Here is a 22,220-nt window from a genome sequence, read left to right on the forward strand (position 1 = left end):
TAACTGTCCCCAAGCATAAACTAGGATTTTTTTTTTGGGAGGCCTGGGCAGACAGCCCATAAAGAAGGGTGCCAGGAAGTAGCCCTGCCTGCCATCATCATCATCATCATCATGCCCCTTCAGTCAGGAACAGACTTGCACTTCTCTGCCAGAAGCACCGCTTGTGAGAAAGAGGGGATTTGTCTGGACGTGGAGATTGAGCACACACGGCTCGTTTTAGATTAAAATCCGCTGTTATCACCTCGAGTCACTGCAGATTTATTACAAAATGCATTTTTACACATCAGTCAGAGATGCATCAGTGGACGCGTAAACTGACATGTCAAGATGTGTAAACGTTTGATCCCGAGCCTTGAACAATGTCACCCTGAGGAAACACTCGGTGCCGTTTTCAACTTGAAACAGAGTCGTCACGTATATATATCCAACAACAATACTCGTCCCTCTGATTCATATTTTCCATTAATCTTGCCCACTGTTTTGGAATGTTATCCAGAAGAAATATCAAATAAGATAAATCTAAAACATCTGCCAAGTCATTGAAAACAGCCAGAGGAAACTAGAAACACTGTTATATGTGGATTAAAGACATAAGTACTGCAGCTTCAACCTCTAATATGTACTGGCCACAGCTCCTTATACTGGGACGTTAAATGCAGAGTCTGCATTTCCCTGTGTGTTGGGAAGTTGATTCAGTTCAAATCATTTCCACTCAACACTTCAACTTTAAAATCTCCCTCCTCTGATTTGTTTGTTTTTATGCCTGGCACTAATAGTGAAAGTTTGACCTTATTCTTAACTTTTCTCCCCATTTCATCTTTATTTTTGAAATGCTAATTAATACAAGAAGTCTTTTTCCTCCTGATGCCTGGCTCCTAATACTCTTCTGTACTATTGAGACTCTTACAGTACATGCTGCAAAATACATTTCCTATAATATTAACATCATGTTGGCACAAACTGCAATGTTTAATGGATGTGGCAGAAGGAAACTGAAGTGGATCACCACACAGATTAAACATTTCTAAAAAGTTATTTCCCTGCCATGTATAATAAACCACTCAGTATTTGTACTATCCTTTACCATCATTGGGTTTAAAGACTTTCCTGAGGTAAAACAAACATTTTACAATATCGCTGAACTCAGTATAAAAGTATAAATTGAGCAGAATGAGGAGCGACACCCTTGCGGATGTTCCACAAAGCAGGGTGGATTTGATTTGCCGTGCGATTTCTCCTGATTTTTAGGTTGCCGAGTTTTAATGTTGATATTAATACCATGGGTGTGCTGTTTCCACGAGGGCACGGCCCGGGCCGGTCTCTCCAGCTGAGATTATCAGTTTCCTGCGTGATTTCTATCTGCTGGGATGAAGAAGGTTCCTGAGTAAAACAGGACAGGGAAATTACTCACTTTGCTATAAAGAGATTTCCTCTCCCCTCTAAAATATAAAGTGTCGATGGAAATTCAGTTTGTTGTTAGGGATTTTCCTGTTTGTCTCTTAAATTGGAGAACTTAATAGGAGCATTATCTTGTAATCTGTAAAAAAAACAAGACTTGCACAATGATGCATATATTTTTGACATTTTAGGAAGTATGCCTTTTCACTTCCTTGACAATTGATAGCACTTCTGTGTGTGCGTAAGGTTAGCTTAGCAAACAGCTAGCCTGGCTCTGTTGAAAGGTAACTAAATGTCCCATTGTACAGAAACCCTCTGGTGTCCGTTTATTCATTGGTGACTTTTATTTAAAGTAACATAACTTTATTTATACAAGCTATCATTTAGAGACACGCTGAGAAAATCAGTTGAAAGTGCTGATGTGGGGCTTTCACACACACAATATCATGAATATATGTAGATCATAATTGTTTTTTAAACTCTTAATTATTAATATTTTCAGTGATTTACAGGCATACATGGACTTTCAATCAAAAATAGTTTGGATGACATCACATAAATAGTATTTTTGCCGTATGTGTGTGTATAAATAGTGAAACAATATTAATTTTTTTACAGTATTGAATGGTTCTATAATAATATTTTCAGTGATTATCGCTCAGGTGCTGCACATTTGTGTGCCTGTGTCTTTGTTCTTGTATTTCAGGTTGGAGCTGAGTATGTGTTGGAATAAAAGGGCATTATACACGTGGGGTGAGGACAGCTTAAAGGTTTAACAAAGATAAAAATACACGCATTTAATTTGGCAAAAACAAACCAAAATGGATTACAGATGTTTCTTTATGCTAAACTAGGCTAACAGATTGCTGGCTGTAGCTTCATATTTACCCTACAGACATAAAAGTGGTGTCAATCTTCCCGTCTAACACTCATAAAGAGTAGTTTAGTCACATGTCATGTAATATATGCAAACATTTGCTTTGTTGAGCAAAATAAAATGAGATTTAAGTAAGAAAACCTTTCTGCATGTCACTTCCTACAACAGACGAACAAACAGGAAGAGAAAGAAGAAAACAAATGTAAATACACCCAATGCCCTTAATGCCCCCTTTAGAATTTAAAACCCAAAAAAGGATGTTTTCTTTAGGACTGTTGGTTGTTTACACCTAAAGAGCAAGTAATATATTCATGCTGCCGCTCCACGGTGAGGACGTAGCAGGTAATCATTCAGAGGGAGTAAACACTTCTTCTGCTGTAATGTGTTTGTTTTGCCCTGGGCCTGTTTATACTTTCTACAGGAACATTTTCCCCTCATTTCGTCAGCTAATCCCTTAATCACTTGTGCCGACGCCAAGACAGAGCACCCCTTGTCCCCATGGGGCAGAGCGACGGCGCAGTGTGCATCTTGTAGGCTTTGTGTCAGTTTATTTGGGTATATGTTATGATAATGTTGGGGTACAACTCTCCTAATCTGACAACAACAACAAGGCTGTTTTTTAAGGTTGTTGAGTCCCCCAGCACTCTCATTTGTTACCGCTGGACACTGATGAATGCTATACAAGAGGAAGCACATGCCATAGGTCTCAGGTACAAAAACACAGCAGTCTAAATATTCCAACAGGTTCCACGAGGTTAAGGTCAAGTCTTTTTCAGAATCAAGGTCACTGGGTGCCTCCGTTACAAACGACTGTTCTTACCCCGTCACTGTCTCCTCCCCCCCTCACGATGCCCTTGCGCTCTATAAACCCCTCTCCAACCATCTGTTTCACTCTCTCCGCTGCTCTGCACTGGATTTCTTAGCCTGGAGCCCCGACTGAGGGCCAGGCGTTAGTCCAGCTGGAAGTCAGCAGGACCGGGCTGCACGTTTCTAAACTGACGCCCATGTGCATCCTCACCATAGGGTGAGGTACACCAGTTCATCAATCACGCCTACTCTCCCAGTTTAGCCTCTCCGTAGAGACAGTTGGGGGTTTGGTGTTTAGCAAATCAATCAATATGTTTGAATTTGGGGTCGGAATGAGATAATGTGATACCTACAGCAGCAGCCCCCAGCTCAGCTGTTTAGCAGGACGCCTCAGCGTTAAATGTGCTGCCCCACATCACCTCTTTAGAAACTTTATGATATCAATGTTTTCCAAAGTTACAATTCAGAGTGGGAGTTTATTACTCAACCAGACCCAATCTCCATCTCACTGGCAGAGGTCAATATTGTCTCTAAGATAGGAGTCCTTTATGTAACTAGAAGATGTTTATAAGGGCGTTAACCTCTGTTTTACAGGCTACATTTATACATCTGTTATTAATCTGGTATATATATTTGTACTGTCATACATATATTTTGGACATTATGAATAATCGTTTTTTATAATTTATGTTTAAGTTGTGTTGATTTTAAAAAATATAACTCAAAACTGAAACTCAAGGTTAATATAAAGTGACTATTGTGTTCATTCCAATGTATTTATGTTATATTAAAACAAATGAAATACCACAAAGGTAAGATTATTTGCTCAGTAACACAGCCAGTGATTGTCTTCGAGTCTGAACAGACATCTTCCTTGAAAACGTTTGACTTCAGTAATAAATATTCATGTTCGACTTCCTGTACAGGATTGATTCTTACTCTAGTCATTAGTGATGCATAAAAACACGATTACTTATCTCCAACACTCCCCACGTTTTTTTTTCCTCCAGTGCAGGGCTCACTGCGCATGCTCAGCCTCCCTGAAAACCCCATGCGTCTCCCCGCTCTGCTCTCTCCTGTGCCAAGACGGAGAGATGCGCACACTGAGGACACCGCAGCACAGAAATGCGCACGGCTCCGAGCCAAACCCGGCTATAGCTTCACCTCCCGACACCCCTGACCCATCTCTCAACACAATGGGTTACAGGGAATATGGCTAACTTTGACACACTTTGCATGCCACGGGAAAATGCCCTGCGTTGTCTGGAGAGCTGTGCCGCCGAGCGGCTGAATTGAGAGCACAATAACAGAGACTTGAGAGAGAGAGAGGGAGGGAGGGGGGTGGGGGGGCAGCTGAATCCAGTCATTTCTATCCCAGCTCCTCTCCCACTTTGGTTTTGAGAGATGATCACGGAGCTGGTTTGCACCGCCGTGGCTGTGGGTCTCCATCTGAACACGCTGGACGCAGATTTCTGCTACGATGACAGGTAGGTTTCGCTGCTGCCAACATCACCACCATCCGCTCCTCCACTTGTCATCTCCTCTTGTTACCTCCGTACAGAAGCGGAGGGGGACGGGTCGTTGCGCCTGCCCGCTTGTTTGCATGTGCTTTTGTCCGGAGCCTGTAATAAATCACTGCTTATTCTAAGGCTGGTAGTTAAAGGCACAACATCTTGCAGAAGGAAGGGAAACTTGCGCAGTGAAATTGTAGTAATATTCCCAAAAGATGCCTGCAGTGGTGTATTACTATAACTTCGATTGCTGTTCATATTGCTTTATTGTTCTTAATCGTCTTGTCCCTGCAGTTGCGCGTGTAACATTCCTTCATGGACTTATTATTAGGCTATTATTGTTTTTGTAGAAATACGCCAGAAAGCGAACTCCACATGGTGCATGTCCACAGTAACTAAGAGGTGAAGTTCAACACGTTGTGCACTGACAGCAGCCTCGGTCCCATCGCCTGCTGCTCACATGAAGTGGTGCAGATGCTCTTTGTGTTGATGAAGCACACATGCTCGTTATAACAACGCCCGGCTGCACCCCAGGGGAATTAAAGCTAATTTAAACCGGGAGTTTCATTTCGCAAACAGCTGAATAAACATGTCAACACTATGCTGTGTGAAGGGGCATTCAGGAAAGCTGTGCAGCCCTGATGAACTAGAGAGTGAAAGGAAAAGGTGATCATAATAAGAAACTTTCACTAACAAAAAGCGGTTTCATTTGAGGAGAAAGTGTTTGTTGAATACAGTTTAGTTAGTAATATCTGGCTTATTAATGCGAGCATACATCAGTAAGAGTGGTGGTGGTTAATCCCGGGGGTCGAGGAGTCCCAAGACACATCTGAGGGGCTCACCAGATGATTGAAGAGGAAAAACACAAGAGGTTGTGATTTTCTTTCATCTTCATTTGATTTGCAGATCATTTTATCCACCTATCATGATGAGGGATTTAGTGTGTGGAATATGTTAGAAGAGATATGTTAGAACAGAGTCCAATGTGACATCTTCAAAAGTCCAAAGATATAAAACAGAAAAGCAGTGAATCTCTATCAGCAATCACAGAATATTTGCCATTTTTGCTTAGAATGATTCAATAATTACGTTAGTTATTGATCCTTTTCCCGTTGAACAACTAATCGTTTCAGCCCTAAGACATGTAACACACAATAATGTTTATTTCCAGATTTTCTCAAATATTTTTGGCCTTTTTCTTTCACTGTTCGTGATACATGTCCACACCGAGGGCGTTACCAGTGATGAGGTGTCACTGAGCCAAAACATTTGGGAACCACTGATGTAGACTAACCTATAACGTATTCCTAAACCATATTCCAAGACTGTTGTGTTTCACATCCACAAAAAATAAATAAAAATGCTGTAAAAGTTTTGTTAGGTGAGTGCCATACATCTGTGAGAATAACAGCCCTTCATGTAAACCTTCAGCACCACAGCTGTTCCCCTTTTAGAAGGAAGAATTGGACAGGTAGTTTTTGGCTCCTGCAACAGTTCTGTCAAAACAGATATTAATAACTCTTCCATTATCAAGTATTAAATCTCAAGTTCAAAACTGTGATATGCAAGGTATGCGGTAGATTTTTCCGTGGATTAAAAGAATGAACAGTGAACAGCTCGCCTCCCTTATTCCTTCTCAGCTCCTTCTACGGTTGCTGTCTGGTATGCATCTCCAGACACCCCTGAAAAGGTCAAAGATCCCCCCACTTTATTTTTTAGCACCATCAGTGACCCCTCTGTGCGTTATGAATGTGCAAGACAGAGTGTGTGTGGAGGTGAAGGAGGATGATACATAGTGGAGGAACATAAGGTGGTGTTAGAAATGAGCTCCGAATACCGTCTCCAGTTCCATCACACCTTGCCGTGTAACTCTGTGAAGCGCCCGGCGGGGGTTATTCATCCATCACCCTCGTCCGTACATGTGACCGTGACACTGCGAGGTTGTCAAAAAGCCTCTCGGTGACAGATGACCCGCGGCGCTGCCCTGCCTACGCTCGCACTCCCATCCCCTCAGTGAAAGTTCAGTATCCGCCAATGTTGTGTATCTATCAAAGTCACCATGGTAATTTACGCTCTTGGGGACACACTCTGGCTTTTTGGTTCGGCGATCTCAGATGGAGGAGGTTGAATACCAATCAGAGGTCTGACCTTCCCTGGTCGTTCATCAAACACCGCCCTCTCTCGGGGTCAAGAGTCGCGTGCTCCCGGTCTCATCCCTCGGGGAGTTATGAGCGAAAGGTTAAGGCGAGAGAAAGATTGAAGTGGAGCAGCGTTGCACTAATCATTGTGGTGTGGAGTTTTCTAAAAAAAGATCGTCTTGGCTGTAGACAAATTTGTTCTTCTACATTTGTCTCTTTCACAGCCTTGTTGTGAGCTGAGACGATCTTATCCGACCTTCACCCTATAATCAAATTCTTGTCACATGTCACATGCAGTTCTTAACATTGAAGACGAGATGGCGGAGATAATTCCAGGCACTCCAACTTGTCGGGAGGTTCTGGCCGGTTTCTGCTTTTTCAATCATGTCAAGTGTTTTTCCTGGGCGCTGCTCAGGGCCCAGCCGAGCGCTCTTTTGGCCGGCAGTAATCCCAATGAAAAGCTTTTGCGTGTGAAATGACTGTTTTACAGGAGCTGGGAGAGGATTTGAGCAATGCACATTTTTTCGGGGGAAATAATCGAGAGATGATCTTCTAGTTTACAGTTTCTCGTGTTTAGCCAAATGTAAAAGGCAGTCATACCTTTAAAACATTTTTTTACACACGTTAAACAGTGCTGATGTCTCCGTGTTTGTTTAGGCTTGTGAGATTGATTGCTTGAGTGCTGTGGCCATAGATTGGAAAATGTATTTACCGTAACCTCTTGACGCTCCTTTAAATACCCATCATCAAGGCTTCTGACAACCAACAAATGAGGCTCTGCAAGATGTCAACATTTCAATTATATTGGTTTTTAACAACACCTTTTGACAAATCTATTGCTTGGAAGCCTTGGACATTATTCTGTTGGCATCAAAAGTGAAGTGTTGACAAGAGATAATGGAGGGGACATTATGAAATGCAACACATCCTAAGTGGCTTTTAGCTTTCAGAGTCGTGTATCCCAAAACATCTGTGACCCCAATCACGTCACAGTCCCTGTGCGTAAGAAATGCATTATGGTCCTTCGGGGGATTAAAGTGAAAACATCTTCCCCTCTTTGTTTCAAAAGAGCAAACAAGTTAATCCGTCTGGGTTTGAAGGAGTTTGGTGAGGTTTGGATTTCACTGACTGGCACATTCCCCTTTATAATTTCAGTTTCATTCTCCATTTGAAATATCCTCACCGTAAAAAACGTTCGTCCCAAACTGGGGATTGAACAATAAATATGCCACACAAATAAGTCTGCAGAGTAGTGACTGGAGAGAAGCGCCACAATGAAGACAGAATATCAGAGTGTGCCGATTGCAACATCTGTTACTTTTCTAGCTTGGTTTCTGAGGTTGGCCGATAAATACATCAATATGGGATCTTTAAGAAGTGCCCTTTCATCTTAGTTCAAACCATAATGCTTTGAGTTGAAATGCTGATTTGCCTATATTTGTGTTAACGCTACTGCACACATTGTTTAACCCCCTGGATCACCTATAAATAATTTACAATATCGCTATGAAACCCTCCAAAGAGCATAAAACACAAACATGGAAATAACTGTTCTTTGTGTCCTTCATGTATATAGTATGTGGAAGTATGCTCAGTTAATAAGGAGCATTGTTGTGTCAGGAATGCCCATGTGCGTGTATCAACTGAGATAAGAGAAGCAGTAAATTCAATCGGTTTCAAGCAGGGGGCTGGTTTTCATTACAGCTTCTGGGTTGTTTATTTGCTACTGGGTAATAACTTAGATTTATTGTACTATGTGTTGTGCAGGTTACATGAGAAATCTAAACCTTTTTATCATGTATCATCAACAGCTAGGTTAGCGGCAATAGCAATAGTCCTCAAGTTGAAGCCACGGGGTTCACACACACACACACACACACACACACACACACACACACACACACACACACACACACACACACACACACACACAAAACCAAGTGATTGGTGAATGTAGGTTTACCAGTAGTAAGCTAGGCAGCCAAGGAGAAACGTAAACAAGAACACTTTGGAGTGACAGGAGGACATGTTCTTTTGACACTGGCTAGCTGCTTCACCTGCGTCAAGCTAACGTGTTCCTGTACGAGCACCGCTATCAAACTCCTGGTAAAACGGGAATCAATACTAGAAACTGCCCAATGTTATATGGCCGTGTTGTTTGAAACATAAAGATACAGAATCCCTAGGCCTACTCTAAACCCAAGTGTATGTTGTAATAGGGTTGTTAAATGTGTTGGCTTAACAAACAGTTGGTGCGTTTCACGCATGCATTTGATTGTGTTTCATCAAAAAAGACCCAAAACTGGTTATAATTGTTATCTCTTATGGGTTGGCGCTCCCAAGGCTCACGTTGATGGGTTTCGGCCCACTGTAGTGAATGTTGCCAGGAATCTCTGTGCCTCTAGTGGAATAATTATCTAAAGCATGTGCCCTAGTTGTGTTGAGGCTGTTTAAGTTACAGTATGTGCTCAAAGCAGATAAATATTGAGGGAAGATGTAGTGCTACTGAAATGAGTCAGAGAAATCTCTTTGACTGAGTGCTGTAAGATGATGTTGATGGGAAAAAGCTTGTGTCTGTCAGAAGGAATTTCCACTATAAATCGTTTTTGATATGAGTAACACCGCCTAAAGACACGTAGAGAATTAAAGCGAACAATGTGGTTAATGAAACTGATGAAAAAAGTGTTTGTGAAACAGTCATTTGAGATGGTTCTGAGGCTTTTCACCAGTTTTGCGTACACAAAGGATTATGTCTTTGAGGAGAAACATGCACACCCCATCAAGAGTGTGGTTTAGTGATGAAATAAAGATGTCGCCGTCGTATGAATTATCCCAATGTATTTAAGCATTTACAGGTTTTTTTTATTCATTGGCCATAAAAAGAGTTTAGCTATCGATGTCTGTAGCCTCCTCAGATTTGGTGGTGGAGGGATCGAACTATTAGTCAAACAATAGGAAGGCGGGAGCAAAGAGTCTCATTTTGATGAGTAGCAGATTTATATCACAAGAGCTATTAGTGGTCAACTCTGCAGATGTTGTGGCTTTGAAACTGCTTTAAAACCACAAGTGAAGGCTTGAACCCTGTGTGTTCAATGGGGTGAATTTGAATTTCTTTTTGGGGTTTATTATGTCGTGGCAGTACTTCTGCTAAAGACAGAGGATGAAATATTAAATCCTATCTTCTTGGGCAGGGATGTGCTCCAGCTTTTACAATCCTTAAAGGGGCAGGAAAAACAATTGTTTGGCAAACCGAAGAGCTTGTCTGGCTTGTTCGCCATAATGAAAGGGTATTGAGGAATGCGCAAGTCAGATTTATTTTTATCAGAAACCTTTATGAAAGGGATTGTCATAATAAATTAAATCTCTTTCATTTTGACATTTTTGATCAGATCATGACAGTCAGAATTTGAAGATGTCACCTTGGGGTTTGGGAAATTGGGATCCCCCTTTCTTAAATTTTCAAGACAAAGAGCGTCCAGAAAACAAATATCTTTTGCAACTGTTCGTTTCATTAAATCTTCTGTCATCTGTAAGTAGCAAGCACACATGACTTGATAGCACCCTTGCCTTTGAAACTACTACTCAAAGAAAAGATGGGTTTATTTATTTTTACGTTGTACCTCCTCCCAGGCAGCGATGCATGATACTGGTTGAAGCTGCTGCTAACCCTTGGCTGCCCCATATGTTTCAAAGGCCGCAGTCGACCCGCCCGTCTGCCAATACAGGGCCGCCAAACCTCAGTCCCACGACCCTCCCTGTAAACACACCATATGTGTATCCCAAAACACTGGTATCCACGGACAACCAGGCTTGCACTTTTGCCAGCGCCCTGAAAGATATATATTGCCAAAGCCTTAGATTTGTCATGTAACATCCACGCTAGATTTGGGAGGATGACAACCACAAACCGTAGATAAAGAGGTGAAAACACAAGTTTCTTATCTGGTACAACCGCATGCGTGTTCATCGTGCTCGACTGATTGAGAGGCTTCATAACTGTGTTCAGCAGCATGGGGTTGAATTTCTACCTCAGCGCACTAAACTCACTTTGTAAGCAAAGCTCCTTTTTGTGGCGTTAGATTACACTTAGAGGCTAAACTACAAGGTGGACTTCTAAAGCAACTTAAAGCAGTTGTGGCGTAATACAAAACCAAACCCAAGCTGGGGATCACACAAATAGCAAGCGGTTACACTTTCTACCTTTTGTAATCAATAGCCATAGAGTATCGTCTTTCAGTGACTGTGGAGGTTTTTCTTGTCTGTAGCCTAGAACAGCTGTCAGAACAGAAAGTCAAACGTGGGGTTTTTTTTCCACCGCACTTGACAAAGCACTGATTTTTCACTACAGCTCGTCTGAGTTCTGACTGTGAAAAGCACTCTGAAGTGAGCGCTGACTTTCATCAGCCAGTTCCTTTAGAATTGTGTATGTGGAGTTGTTTGTGTTTTTCATGTGCACTGACAGCCTTTCCTTGGCGATGGTGAAGCTGTCAGTAGTTAATGGTGTTAATGATCAGGATGACAGAGCCAGTGTTGCCAAATTGGGCTGTTTTCTTCCCGGTTGGGTTACTTTTTGTTTAATTGAACGGGTACAAATTTAATTGGGTGGGTTGTGCTCATTTAGGCTACTTTTTTGTACCATTTGGGCGGTTTCCATCAACAAACAGTTAGGCTATATTCCAATACATCAGCCCCTTCTCATCCCAGTAGTATGATAGTAATATGAGACTGACAGAGCATCGGTAGGCTCAGCTCGACACACAATAATAAATAACTGAATAACATTTGGACAGTTATTTCTCCCCGTTTCCAATCTTTATGCGAAGCTAAGCTCACAGGTTCCTGACTAGCTTTATGTGTACCTTACAAACATTGGAGTAGTGTCCATCTACTAATCTAACAAAAAGCAAATAAGGGTATTCGCCAAAACACCAAATAGTTATTTTTTTTCTTGCTAATGCTTACCATATTCAAAGTTTCGCAAATAAAGAACTCAATGTCAGCTACAGCCTTTTGGATTCTTTGAACTTGATAGCCCCCCCCAAGCCTCATGCATTTAGCTGTGTTGCAAGAAGCTGCTCAGATAAAGTGAGAAATTGATATTTTTGTATTGCAAAACAGATTTGTTTTTCTTTGACCGATACAGATCATACAGTATGATGAGGTAAAAAAATGTGCCATGCAAGCTGTGATGAAACTCCCATTGTTCTTAGCATGGCATACTGACACTGTGCTGTGCTTAGTTATAATACAAGTACCAGTAGCTTCACAAAACCAATAGAAATTTATTAGCTTGGCAACCGTGGCACTGAACCCCAGCTGAGCACTGCACACACTCTATCCATATTCACGCATGGCTACTCCCGCTAACTCTTGTAAAATATACTAATATGCATAAGGCTTTCTGGGTCAGAACAGGGCCAACGTTGTGTGGGGGAAAATTGGTTTGTGCTTCTCACATCATAAAAACCCGAGAGGCGGAGATTGAGAGAGTTGGTGTGAGGGCTTGAGGGATTTAAGACTCAGGAGAGATCAGATAACAGCCCCGTTACCTTTACTCAAGGGCACAGTTATAGTGTTTGGCATTGAGATGTAGGAGGAGTGAAGTGATTATGCCGGAAGCTCTGTCGCTCAAGTGTGCGACAGTTGGTGTTTGTTTGCCTTCAATGTCTTTGTAGCAAGACATCGGAGACTTTCTAAAGAAATTTGCCGAAACAGGACCTCCAGGAGGTCATCATGAAAGGGCTTGCGGGGGCTTTTAGATGGGTATGCAGTCATTTATATCCAAATTTATGATCGTATCTTTAGTTTTACATGTATAAAATATCTCAAAAAGTTTCAAATTCCTCTTCTTTGATCCTGTTTACACTCAATGGATTTATAAATGTGTGGAAGGCATACTGATATTTCAGTCACATCCACATGATTTATTCTGCGGAGGTAGATAGCCTTTCTCCCTTTCCTGTTTCCTCCTGATAAGCGCCTGAAAGTGCAAAACTTTACTAGATAATACAGATACAGGAAGTGTGGAGGTCTCTGTGCAGCTGTGTTGTTAAGAGGTTTTCTCAATGTGGCATCTATTTAGAGGAGTGCTGACACAAGTTGTATTATGAAAGGAGACGATAGTGATTATTATAGATAGGTGGAAATAGAAGGAATTGGCGACTGTGTTTGGAAAAACATTTTGTTCAAATAGAGGGGAATCTGCAGGACTTGATGCTAAACATCAGAGTCGGAATTGTAATTTCCTGCTTCACCATAGAGCCACAGATTTGAGTTCTGTATCATTTCCAGCCCATTCGAATCGCACCAATTCACTCAGGTTTGGCTCAGTAGCAAGGTAATTATTCTGTGCTTAGAACCATAAAGCACACCATCCTTCAATCTAAGTATCCTCCTTCATTATTCAGGCAGGGTCAGGAAACATTATAGCCAATTGTCCCATTCTGATGGCCTGCCCATTTACGCATTGCTCAATAGTCCGCTCACCCATCCCACAGAGGACAACTGATTGAACTTCTCATTTTCGCACACAGTTAGTCTCAGTGGCTGGTTTCTCAGGTGCTTAGAGCTGGCTGGTGAATCGCTGTTTAAGTAAACATGGCGCTCCTGACTGTAAGCAGTGGAAGTCAGCCTTGATAATGGCTGTTTTCCTGCCTCAGTCAGCACGAGATAAACCAGCCACTATATTTATCTTTCTACCGAATGTAATTTGTTTCTAACCATCATTTTGGTATTCATGGATGCTTTCATGATGAGCTATGACAACACTGTAATTTATTCTTGATGTATTTCGGGGGAAATCAAACACACCACTCACACCTTCGCTGTTAACCCTTTCAATGTGTTACTTTCATCTTTTAATCTTGGGGATTGTACTGAAGGTCATTGAATTATTCACTTTTGATAGGAGTATGGGCAAGTGTATATGAGCTCTGTGGTGCATTTTCATTCATTTGCAACAGAGAGCGTGGACAATGTCAATACTTGATTGGTTGCCACCCCCCCATCTAAAAGAAATTCAGTATCCAAGGCAATCAGACATTCTTTTTTTTCCTCCTTCTTCTTCTTCATGTGAATTTGAGCTCAGGAAACATCCGCTGTCCTGTGTGTAGATTGGCATCTCTGTTCTGTAGACATGACGGATTAAAGGCCACCACAGAGTGGTGCCAGCTCATCCACCAAGCTGGGTGTATTCCATCCGAAAATCCTCAGACATTTTCCTTCCTAGGCTCGCTCATTACTGTGATACCACATCCAGTCAATCCATTACCAAGGCTGCTGACAAAGACAATTTAATGTACACTCTGTGGCCTCGCTGGTTTTTCCCTGCTATGACTAGCAGCATCTAATTACTCATATCGTTATCAGCACAAGAAACAAACCATGTGACATCCCTGTTGCAGACAGGAAAGACGATCGTCTGTAAAGTGGAATGACCCATCCTGGTGTATTTTTTTTTCTTTCTGTTCCACACAGACATGTGACAAGGAGATATTTTCTGGAGGGATGGACCCATACTGTGGCAATACATCAACTGTTCTTGTTTTGCAGTTGTAAGGAAGATAAAGGATTTATTTGCTTTAATGCCAAGAGTTAGATGAGAAGACTCTCACGTCTAATGCCAAATGCAAAGCCACTACCAGCACCTTTAAAATGTAACTAATTACCATAGCTGCCTTGTTTAATTCCTACAAATAAAAAGAACAGGGTGGTGCAACATGGCGGAGTAGATACACTCCCTATGTAGATATGAAGGCCTCATTCTAAGCTAACACAGATATGATTCTTAGATTCAGGTGAATATACACTAATGAAAAGAATATTATCTTCCATTTCTGCTAATACACCCCCCTCAATACCTCAATTCTGGACCTTTTAATTTGTGAGCTTTTGATGTTCTGGTATTCTGATTGTGTTGCTTTCAGACAGAACCAGGCTAGCGGTTGTTGTTTCCAGTCTATGACATCGTGTATGCTTGTCCCCCTAGTCCATCTCTGAGGGGAGTATAATACTTTTATGATGTTACACGATGCGTTTTATGGTTTCATAATGGAGTTTCCTGCCGCATTTTAAACAGGCCATATATTTTGGAATCCCTGCTGATAGCTTGACAAACTTGGATTATATTAAACCTCCAGCAGGGAATTGCATCTAACATGTTTTATTATTGCACTGGAATCTGTTGATCTCATTCATACGCTATAATTATTTGCGCTTGCCTTTGGACCATTCATAGAATTTGTCTTGTTTCGGAGGCTCGAGTTAAGAGTACCTTTAAACCACTTTAGCCAACTTTTGCTTTGTCCTAAGTTTAGGGTCAAATGGATGGGGTTTGACTTCATTGGTTCCAATGTGAGAGTCGAGTTCAGGCAAATGGTTTCGTTGTACCAGCCGTGTTTAACAGATCACAGATCAGAATTTGAAAAGATCTTAGATAATTAGCACAGATCCTTGAAAAGAAGACTGATTTGGTTTGGGTTGGCCCCTGTGGTACCCCTCTATAGCTACAGTTTCTCTCTGGCTAATGCTGGAATGTGACAACTGGTCACGGCAGAAGAAAGGAGGGCCTATTCTGGATTGGATACAGTGCTGTACGACCTGTTAGTGCAGCGTACTTGGCCATTACAAGTGCCGCATGTGAATCTGACCACTGAAAGCTATCAAAGCAGAAAGAAGCTTTTGCTGCTCCTGAGTGTGACACTGCAGGATGTTTGGTTTCTTGTACCCTTTTCTTTACATACAAGCACACATATTCTACATTCTCAAAACAACTGCATTTTTAAATATCTGATCAGATTACAAACCAATTCTGGGGGAGCATTAAAGTGGGTTTTCTTTCCTAATCAGAGACAGAAGGCTTTGGAGCAGAAACAGAATGCTGCTTTGTTTCTCCAGCTGCTCCCTTGGCAGTGCTGCAACACTCAGATCCTCAACTGGCTCCGTGATTTGTCATCAGCAATTAAAGTTGTCCTCATTATAATCTCTGCAGCAGATTAAAAAAATGATCCAGTTTCTCAAGGAGCGCTGAAGTTTGAACAGAGGTTTGTTCTCGGCGGAACAGACTCGTACTACTCTGGACTCTTCATATACACATTTGATAAGCCTTCAGCAAAAGTACTCTTTACTATTTATTCCTGTGTGCTACTTTATAGCAGAACTAGTGTCAGGGGAATAAAACTGTTCAGTACTTCAAGTTCCAATGCTTTTCAGGGTCTGATACACAGATTTTTGGTGCAGAATAGAGAGAAAGAACTTTTTTTTCTTGGCAAGGAACCCAGCTGGACATTGCCAAAGTCTGCCATGCTGTTGATTCCAGTGAATAAAGTGGGCCTGCAACACTCGGCAGAGAGTATTGCGGGGTATTGTTCATGCAGTGTGTCCACACCTGGTGCTCTGTAAGTGTGTGAGTAAATTGGAACAAGTGCGCATGCAAATGATACAGCTGGACTAAGGGGAAAAGTGAGATAAGAACATTGGCTGCCCTTTCTGAGCCGTGGCTCTTCGCGACCCATCAACATTAATCCATTGTCTGTAGAGGGAAATCAATGCCAGACAACGTATTTGTCCTCTGTGTTCAAGTCCCCCCCCCATTTTAATTCAAGTGTGGAAGTGGTGCTTCCATAGTGATGAGTGTAGGTGGCTGGAGGTGCACGGTTTTATAGGTCACTGTGCCAACACCTGCTGCTTCTCTGGAACTAGGCCAGTGGAATAGATTGAAGAAGCAGAAGGTGAAGAATTAAGGAGGAATGGGAAAAGGGAATAGGAGTTGTACCTGTTACATGCTGGTGATAGTAAAATAGTCATGCCACTGGAGGTGTAATAGTAACCCCAGGAGAATACTTGGACAGAACAAAGATCGGCCATTAGTCACTGAAAAAAATGACTTGTTTGAATAAAAGAGAAGTATTACAGAATTAATTTGACCGCAAATAGCCTAATCCTAAACTTTGTATGGCTGTGTCTGAAATACCTTCCCATTTACCATGTGGTGTACCATCATTTACTGTCCTCTTATTATATTTGAGTCTATTTCTGAGTGTGAAATGTAGGCAGTGCCATCAAAACTTCTATAATGGAACAAAGAAAAAAAAGTACAACCCGTGACATTTTATAGATAGATTGCATTTGCGCTACACTTCATCAAAATGATGATATGCAACTCTCAGAAATGTACATACTGCTAATTTTTGAGTAAATTATTTAGTTTCCCATTATATAGTGGGTAGTGAATGAGTGTACCTTCAAAATGTCCAAGTCTAACAATCCCAGCATGTACACTACTATATGCTAACAATCCTGCAACACATTTTATAAATTAAAAATAATTCACTGATTGAGTCCAGGCTATTTACTGTCAGTACAGAGTTGTCCATTATTCACAAAGGAATTCAACCATTTAATTACAGATTGAATATTAAATGTTCCCCTCATTTAAATGCTAGTTGGAATTCTGAATGAAAAGTAAAACCCCTGTTGCACATTTTTGCATATTATAGTTACATAGTAAAAGCTGCAAATTAGGACCCCGGCAAAATAGCATAATTTTACATAAATTCCTGGAGATGCAACAATGTTTTATCAGCAGCCGCGAGCTGGCATACGGCAACATCTGTCTGGCATTTTAAATCATATCATCAGCCTGCACACAGCTGTGATTTATGTATTGTTTGGCAAAGTCGGAGAACAGCACTCAATCCGTTTTTAATCAAGCGTCACATTTATCACTGTGGGTACAGGCGACTCGGGGAGGCCACCCTAATTACCCGTCCACAGTCAGACACTGTAATCAACTGTCGAGACCGTACTGGATGCAACATTTGGACAGACTGATTGGCTGCTCATTTGTTTTCTTGTTACATGCTGGAGGTTGTTTTCTTTTTGGATCCCACCGGTGGGGTGGATGGATGGATGGAGGGTGTTAAAGTTGGCGTCTGTTTCACTGATAAGAGCTAGATGTGTGTGAAAGCCAAGGATTTGGGAAACCCTATAAAACTCTGAGCATCAAGTGCTCCTGGATATTGGCTCATTTAAATGTGTTTCTCACTGTGAATGTAGTTGGGCATGGTACCATACTGTAGGCATATGGCATATTTTATTGGGTGTGACGTTTAAAAAAAAAAACTATGCATTTCACATTAAGAGCTCCTATCTTAATGTGAAAGGCAGAAACAAAACTGTTTATTAGAGCCTTTTTCCAAAGACGTTCCTGGTGGTCTTTAGGGTGTGAAAGTGTAATTAATTTTTTTAATAGTACAAATACTCTATGTGGCAGGTCTACTTAAAATCATGCATTAAAAAGCTGCTGTTCTACAAGGACCAACAGTTTCAAAGACTTCCTGTGGATCTGCAGTTAAGCGTTCATGTAATCATGTAAAAACTAAATTAATTCTGCAGCTTTTTTAAAAGGTGTGAATTAAATCCCAACCTAGTCTTTCCCTTCACTCTGTCTGATATATTTGTGCCTTGGGGAGGGTCGAGCATAAGTTTTATTAGCCATTGATTCCCCATAGCTTTCCCCCCTGGTGCGGGGAGAGGATTCATCACAGCCTTTTATTGACACCATCACTCAGGGGACGCTGCGGTGGCCTCTGCTTCCCTTTCAGCGGAGGTGGTAGTAGTTGCATTGTTGTTGGATCACCTCTATTTTGTGCGACCGGCTAATGAGAAGTGATCAATCAATCTCTTAGGAGGGAGAGAGACTACGCAATCAATCTGCTGAAAAATAGATGAAGGATTTGCACTCTCAATGATTGGGTTCATATTTTCTAACCACAAGAAATTTAGCGTATTAAGAAATGTCTGTGTAAGATACTTCAATGCTAATGGACTTGTTTCCACACCTTTAAAAAGGTATCAAACCAATTATAATATGTTGATCAGACACAACAGTTACAGTTTTTCAGAGTCAGGCGAGAAGATGGATACCTCTCTCATGTCTGTCTGTTAAGTATCGAGCTAGAGCCAGGAGGCGGTTAGCTTAGCTTAGCTTAGCATAAAGATCAGTAGCAGGGGGAAAGTATTTCTTGGCCAAAAGCTAACTTTGTTTGTACATTTCTGTTTGTGTACGGATTACACATATGTTAATTACCAAGCTTGCAGTTGTTGTTAAGCTTATTTGTGAACTTTGGACAGAGCTAGTGTAATGGCTTTGAGCTTTTTTAAGCTAAGCTAAATCGCTCCCCCCGGCTCTAGCTTTATAGCCTACTTAATGAACAGACATGAGAGTGGTATGTATCTTCTTATCTCTCTTTTTTTTGTCCAGAAAGCAAATAAGTGTATTTAGTTATCAGGTAAGAAGCGGTCATCAATGGACGTACAACAAAATGAGTTTCCTGCATAAATAGCTCTTTTTAGTTAAAACATCAACGCAAACTCTTCTTGTACCCGACAAGATAACCACCTTGATTGTTAGATCTGCAGTAGATTTAATGAGAGTTGAGATGTGAGTCAACAAACATTACAAATTCCAAACACAGCGTTGTGCGTCACCACCGCTCTCTCAGTCGATGCTTTTCAAAGAAACATCCTCAAAACAGAGCTTGTGGGCGACACGATGTTTGATGCCCACTTATGGAACATAAAAACAGGCATAAATAGCATAGTATATATTACCAAGTCATGGTTTATTTAATTCATGTTAAGTACAATGAGTTGACCCTGCCCTATTTGGAGTTAGTTGTTCTGCTGGTCAGGAAACCGGCTTCACATGGGACATGAAAGCGAGTCCTTGGCCTGACACAAGAGGGACAGCCGACTTCCTGATGCTCAGCTCAGACTGTTTCAGCCTCTTTGAAGCAGAGAGCCCCCGGAAGAAATCTGTTTCTCCTGATTGGTTGCTCGGACAGACTGAGGATGTATAGGAGACTTTATCTTAAATCAGGTATGAGTTAACTGTTGGGCTAAAACAGCTGGACTGATGAGTAACTATCCTGAAGTGTGTTCTTGTATCACTTCGTTGGACTTCAGCCAATAGTTGATGTGTGTGGAATATAATTCTAGTCGCTAGTTATTATCCAATAAAGTAACTGCAAATATTTAACTTTGCTGTGCTGCAGCTTTTTTAGAACAATAATAGAGTAAAATACACTTTATGCTTTGTGTAGTTTGCTGTGCTTTCTCACTACCCTCTGCAGGAAGAGTTAAAAATAGGTCATTTTACTGTCCTTTTCATTCCAACAAACTTCTGGCTGGTTATTCTGCACCCTTGGGAAAAGACGCTGGGAGCTGCAGGATGGGCTATTTTTAATCAATGAAAAGAAAGATCCAGTGAACTGTGCAGGAGAGATAAAATGTAGGTTAGTGCCTTGAATACAAAGTAAGTTGCATCCTCCGTGTGTCAGGATTGTTTTCAGTTATACAGTTTATGATGAAACTCTTCCTTGTTCCTTCATGTCATTAGTGCCCAGCGTCGTGAACACCATCCAGCTGCAGTTCACACTTATAACAAATAATCACATCTGTGCTGGGCATAAAATATGTCAAATTAATGTCTAATTTCATTTTAGTCACGGGGAAAGGGAAGAGCGTCTGCAAGGCTGAGCATAAATCTTTCACAACTAGGGTACTGGCAGTATGACAGAGTTTTATGAATGCTATCTGCACATTTATGCATTTTCCCTCTCCTCCCATATTTGTGCCAGTTTGGCGTGGGACGGAGTGTGGGAACGCAGCGGTGCCACTGCTGGTCGGGGTATTGTTCTGCCAGTGGTGTTGCAGACGTATGAAGTTTGAACACACCCTTAATGCTCACTTCCTGACCCTTTCTGCCTACAGATATACAAACTAAACCCAAACAAAGAGTTGATAGAAAAGGAAATATTTTATTAACGTCTGTGTCTGCAGCACAAACGGGGAGAAGAAATTTAAATAGGAAACTTATCTTTATTAAAAAAGGGTAGGAAGAATATGGATGAGGATATAAAATCATGAAGCCAGAGCTCATCTTACTCTTTCATCTTCATCACCGTCTCCTCATTGCCTGCCGTCGTGCTGCGGCCACATACTGGCAGGATTATAGCGGCTGATAATCAGCCAATGAATGAATCACTCGAGCGCAGCCAGCAAGCGTTACGGCTTCACGCTCTTTGCACCGTGATGGATGGGTAGGTACTTATAGGATAAAAAAAAATAAAAATCAGATCTCCACGTGTTCAGTTGCCTCATGTGGTGCAGTACAATACGCTCCCCCACTGCAGTGACCATTGAGCTGAAATTTATGGGATTTTTTATCCTCAACCAGCTGTAGCGTTCACTGGGAACAAAGCCATGAACATTGTTTTCCTTCCAACTCCAACACCACATGGAATTAGAACGCAGCTCCATATAGATTACATATTGTGTCAATCTACATGTGCAGTGTGAGAGTTGAGCCTTGAGCGCACACACACACACACACCACCTTTAAAATCAGATTACCCGTTGACCCCCGAACCCGATGCATGTCTCAGAAACTCAATGCACTCTATGATCGCTTTCTAATCCTGTTAGAATTGGATTAACACAAAAGGTGATCTGGACCCTGACACCCAACCACCCACACATACATACACTCTCTGTCCATCTCTCTAATACACTGCCCCTTATCCCCCTTGCTAGTGCTTGTGACACAGAATCTAAACGATGATGATGAAATCAATAGTTGGTCGTGGATGCGAGGAGATTCTCCTCTTCCAATGCAAAACGTTTAGTGAAGTCAGAGAAACTTGACGTCTGAAATCAATGCCAGTAAATGATGTTACATTTAGTTCTTGACGTAATCAGGGCGCGTCTTTGGATGCATAATTGATGCTTGCTTACAGATTGGCAGATATATATTGCTAATGATATGACCGAGCCTTTACGAGGATATTTATTTGTCTTAATAGTCAATGAAGTGTGTCCAAGTCTCCTGGAAGCCACCAGTTTCACTTTGACATGAGACACAGAAAGAATGTTTGAATGCTGAAATTGACTTATATATATATATCCTATTATTGTGACAGTGACGGTAAAGCTAATCAAACTGGGGACGTCGCAGCTAAGGTGTATGGTCCTTTAAATCTGTTTTTGAGAAGTCATCTGTGAGTCTTGTTTCTCTTTACCATTTCAGAACAAAATGGGTGTGAACACACGGCAGATTTTGTTTATTAAAAAAAAGGCGGCGGCTCTGTTTTCATAGCGCCCTTTAGTGGCTCCACCTCGACACATTCTCCAATGCGCCGCTGTGATTTGTTTCGTCCGTTTAGCACGGAGGATTTCTCTTCTCGCCGAGTCTTAATCGTCTGCGTTCCTGTTACTCCCACACAAAGCCAGCAGCATCAGTGGCGTGTTTACTTCAGCGGTGCTTCAGCCCAAGATTAGCATTGTGTGAATAGGCCTGTCTGCCACAGCTCTCCGTCTGTGTGCTTAATTAGCACTCACATTGCTCAGTAAGAAAATGGAAATGTGATAGATCTTGGCACTGCAAAGATCTCACTACCACAGCAGACCAGTTCAGAAGACTTACATTAG

General features: G+C 41.5%; 1 protein-coding gene across 1 annotated transcript in view; it reads left to right on the top strand.

Moving 5' to 3' along the window:
- The first annotated feature begins 4,173 nt into the window (after nucleotides 1-4,173).
- tmtc2a (transmembrane O-mannosyltransferase targeting cadherins 2a) overlaps nucleotides 4,174-22,220 on the top strand; it is a 48,861-nt gene continuing 30,814 nt past the window's right edge. Inside the window, 1 exon segment of the mRNA XM_029462301.1 lies at nucleotides 4,174-4,569. Coding sequence (XP_029318161.1) covers nucleotides 4,487-4,569 — 83 coding nt within the window. The 5' untranslated portion in view covers nucleotides 4,174-4,486.

The sequence above is a fragment of the Cottoperca gobio genome, chromosome 23, assembly GCF_900634415.1.
Source record: "Cottoperca gobio chromosome 23, fCotGob3.1, whole genome shotgun sequence".
NCBI lineage: Eukaryota > Metazoa > Chordata > Actinopteri > Perciformes > Bovichtidae > Cottoperca > Cottoperca gobio.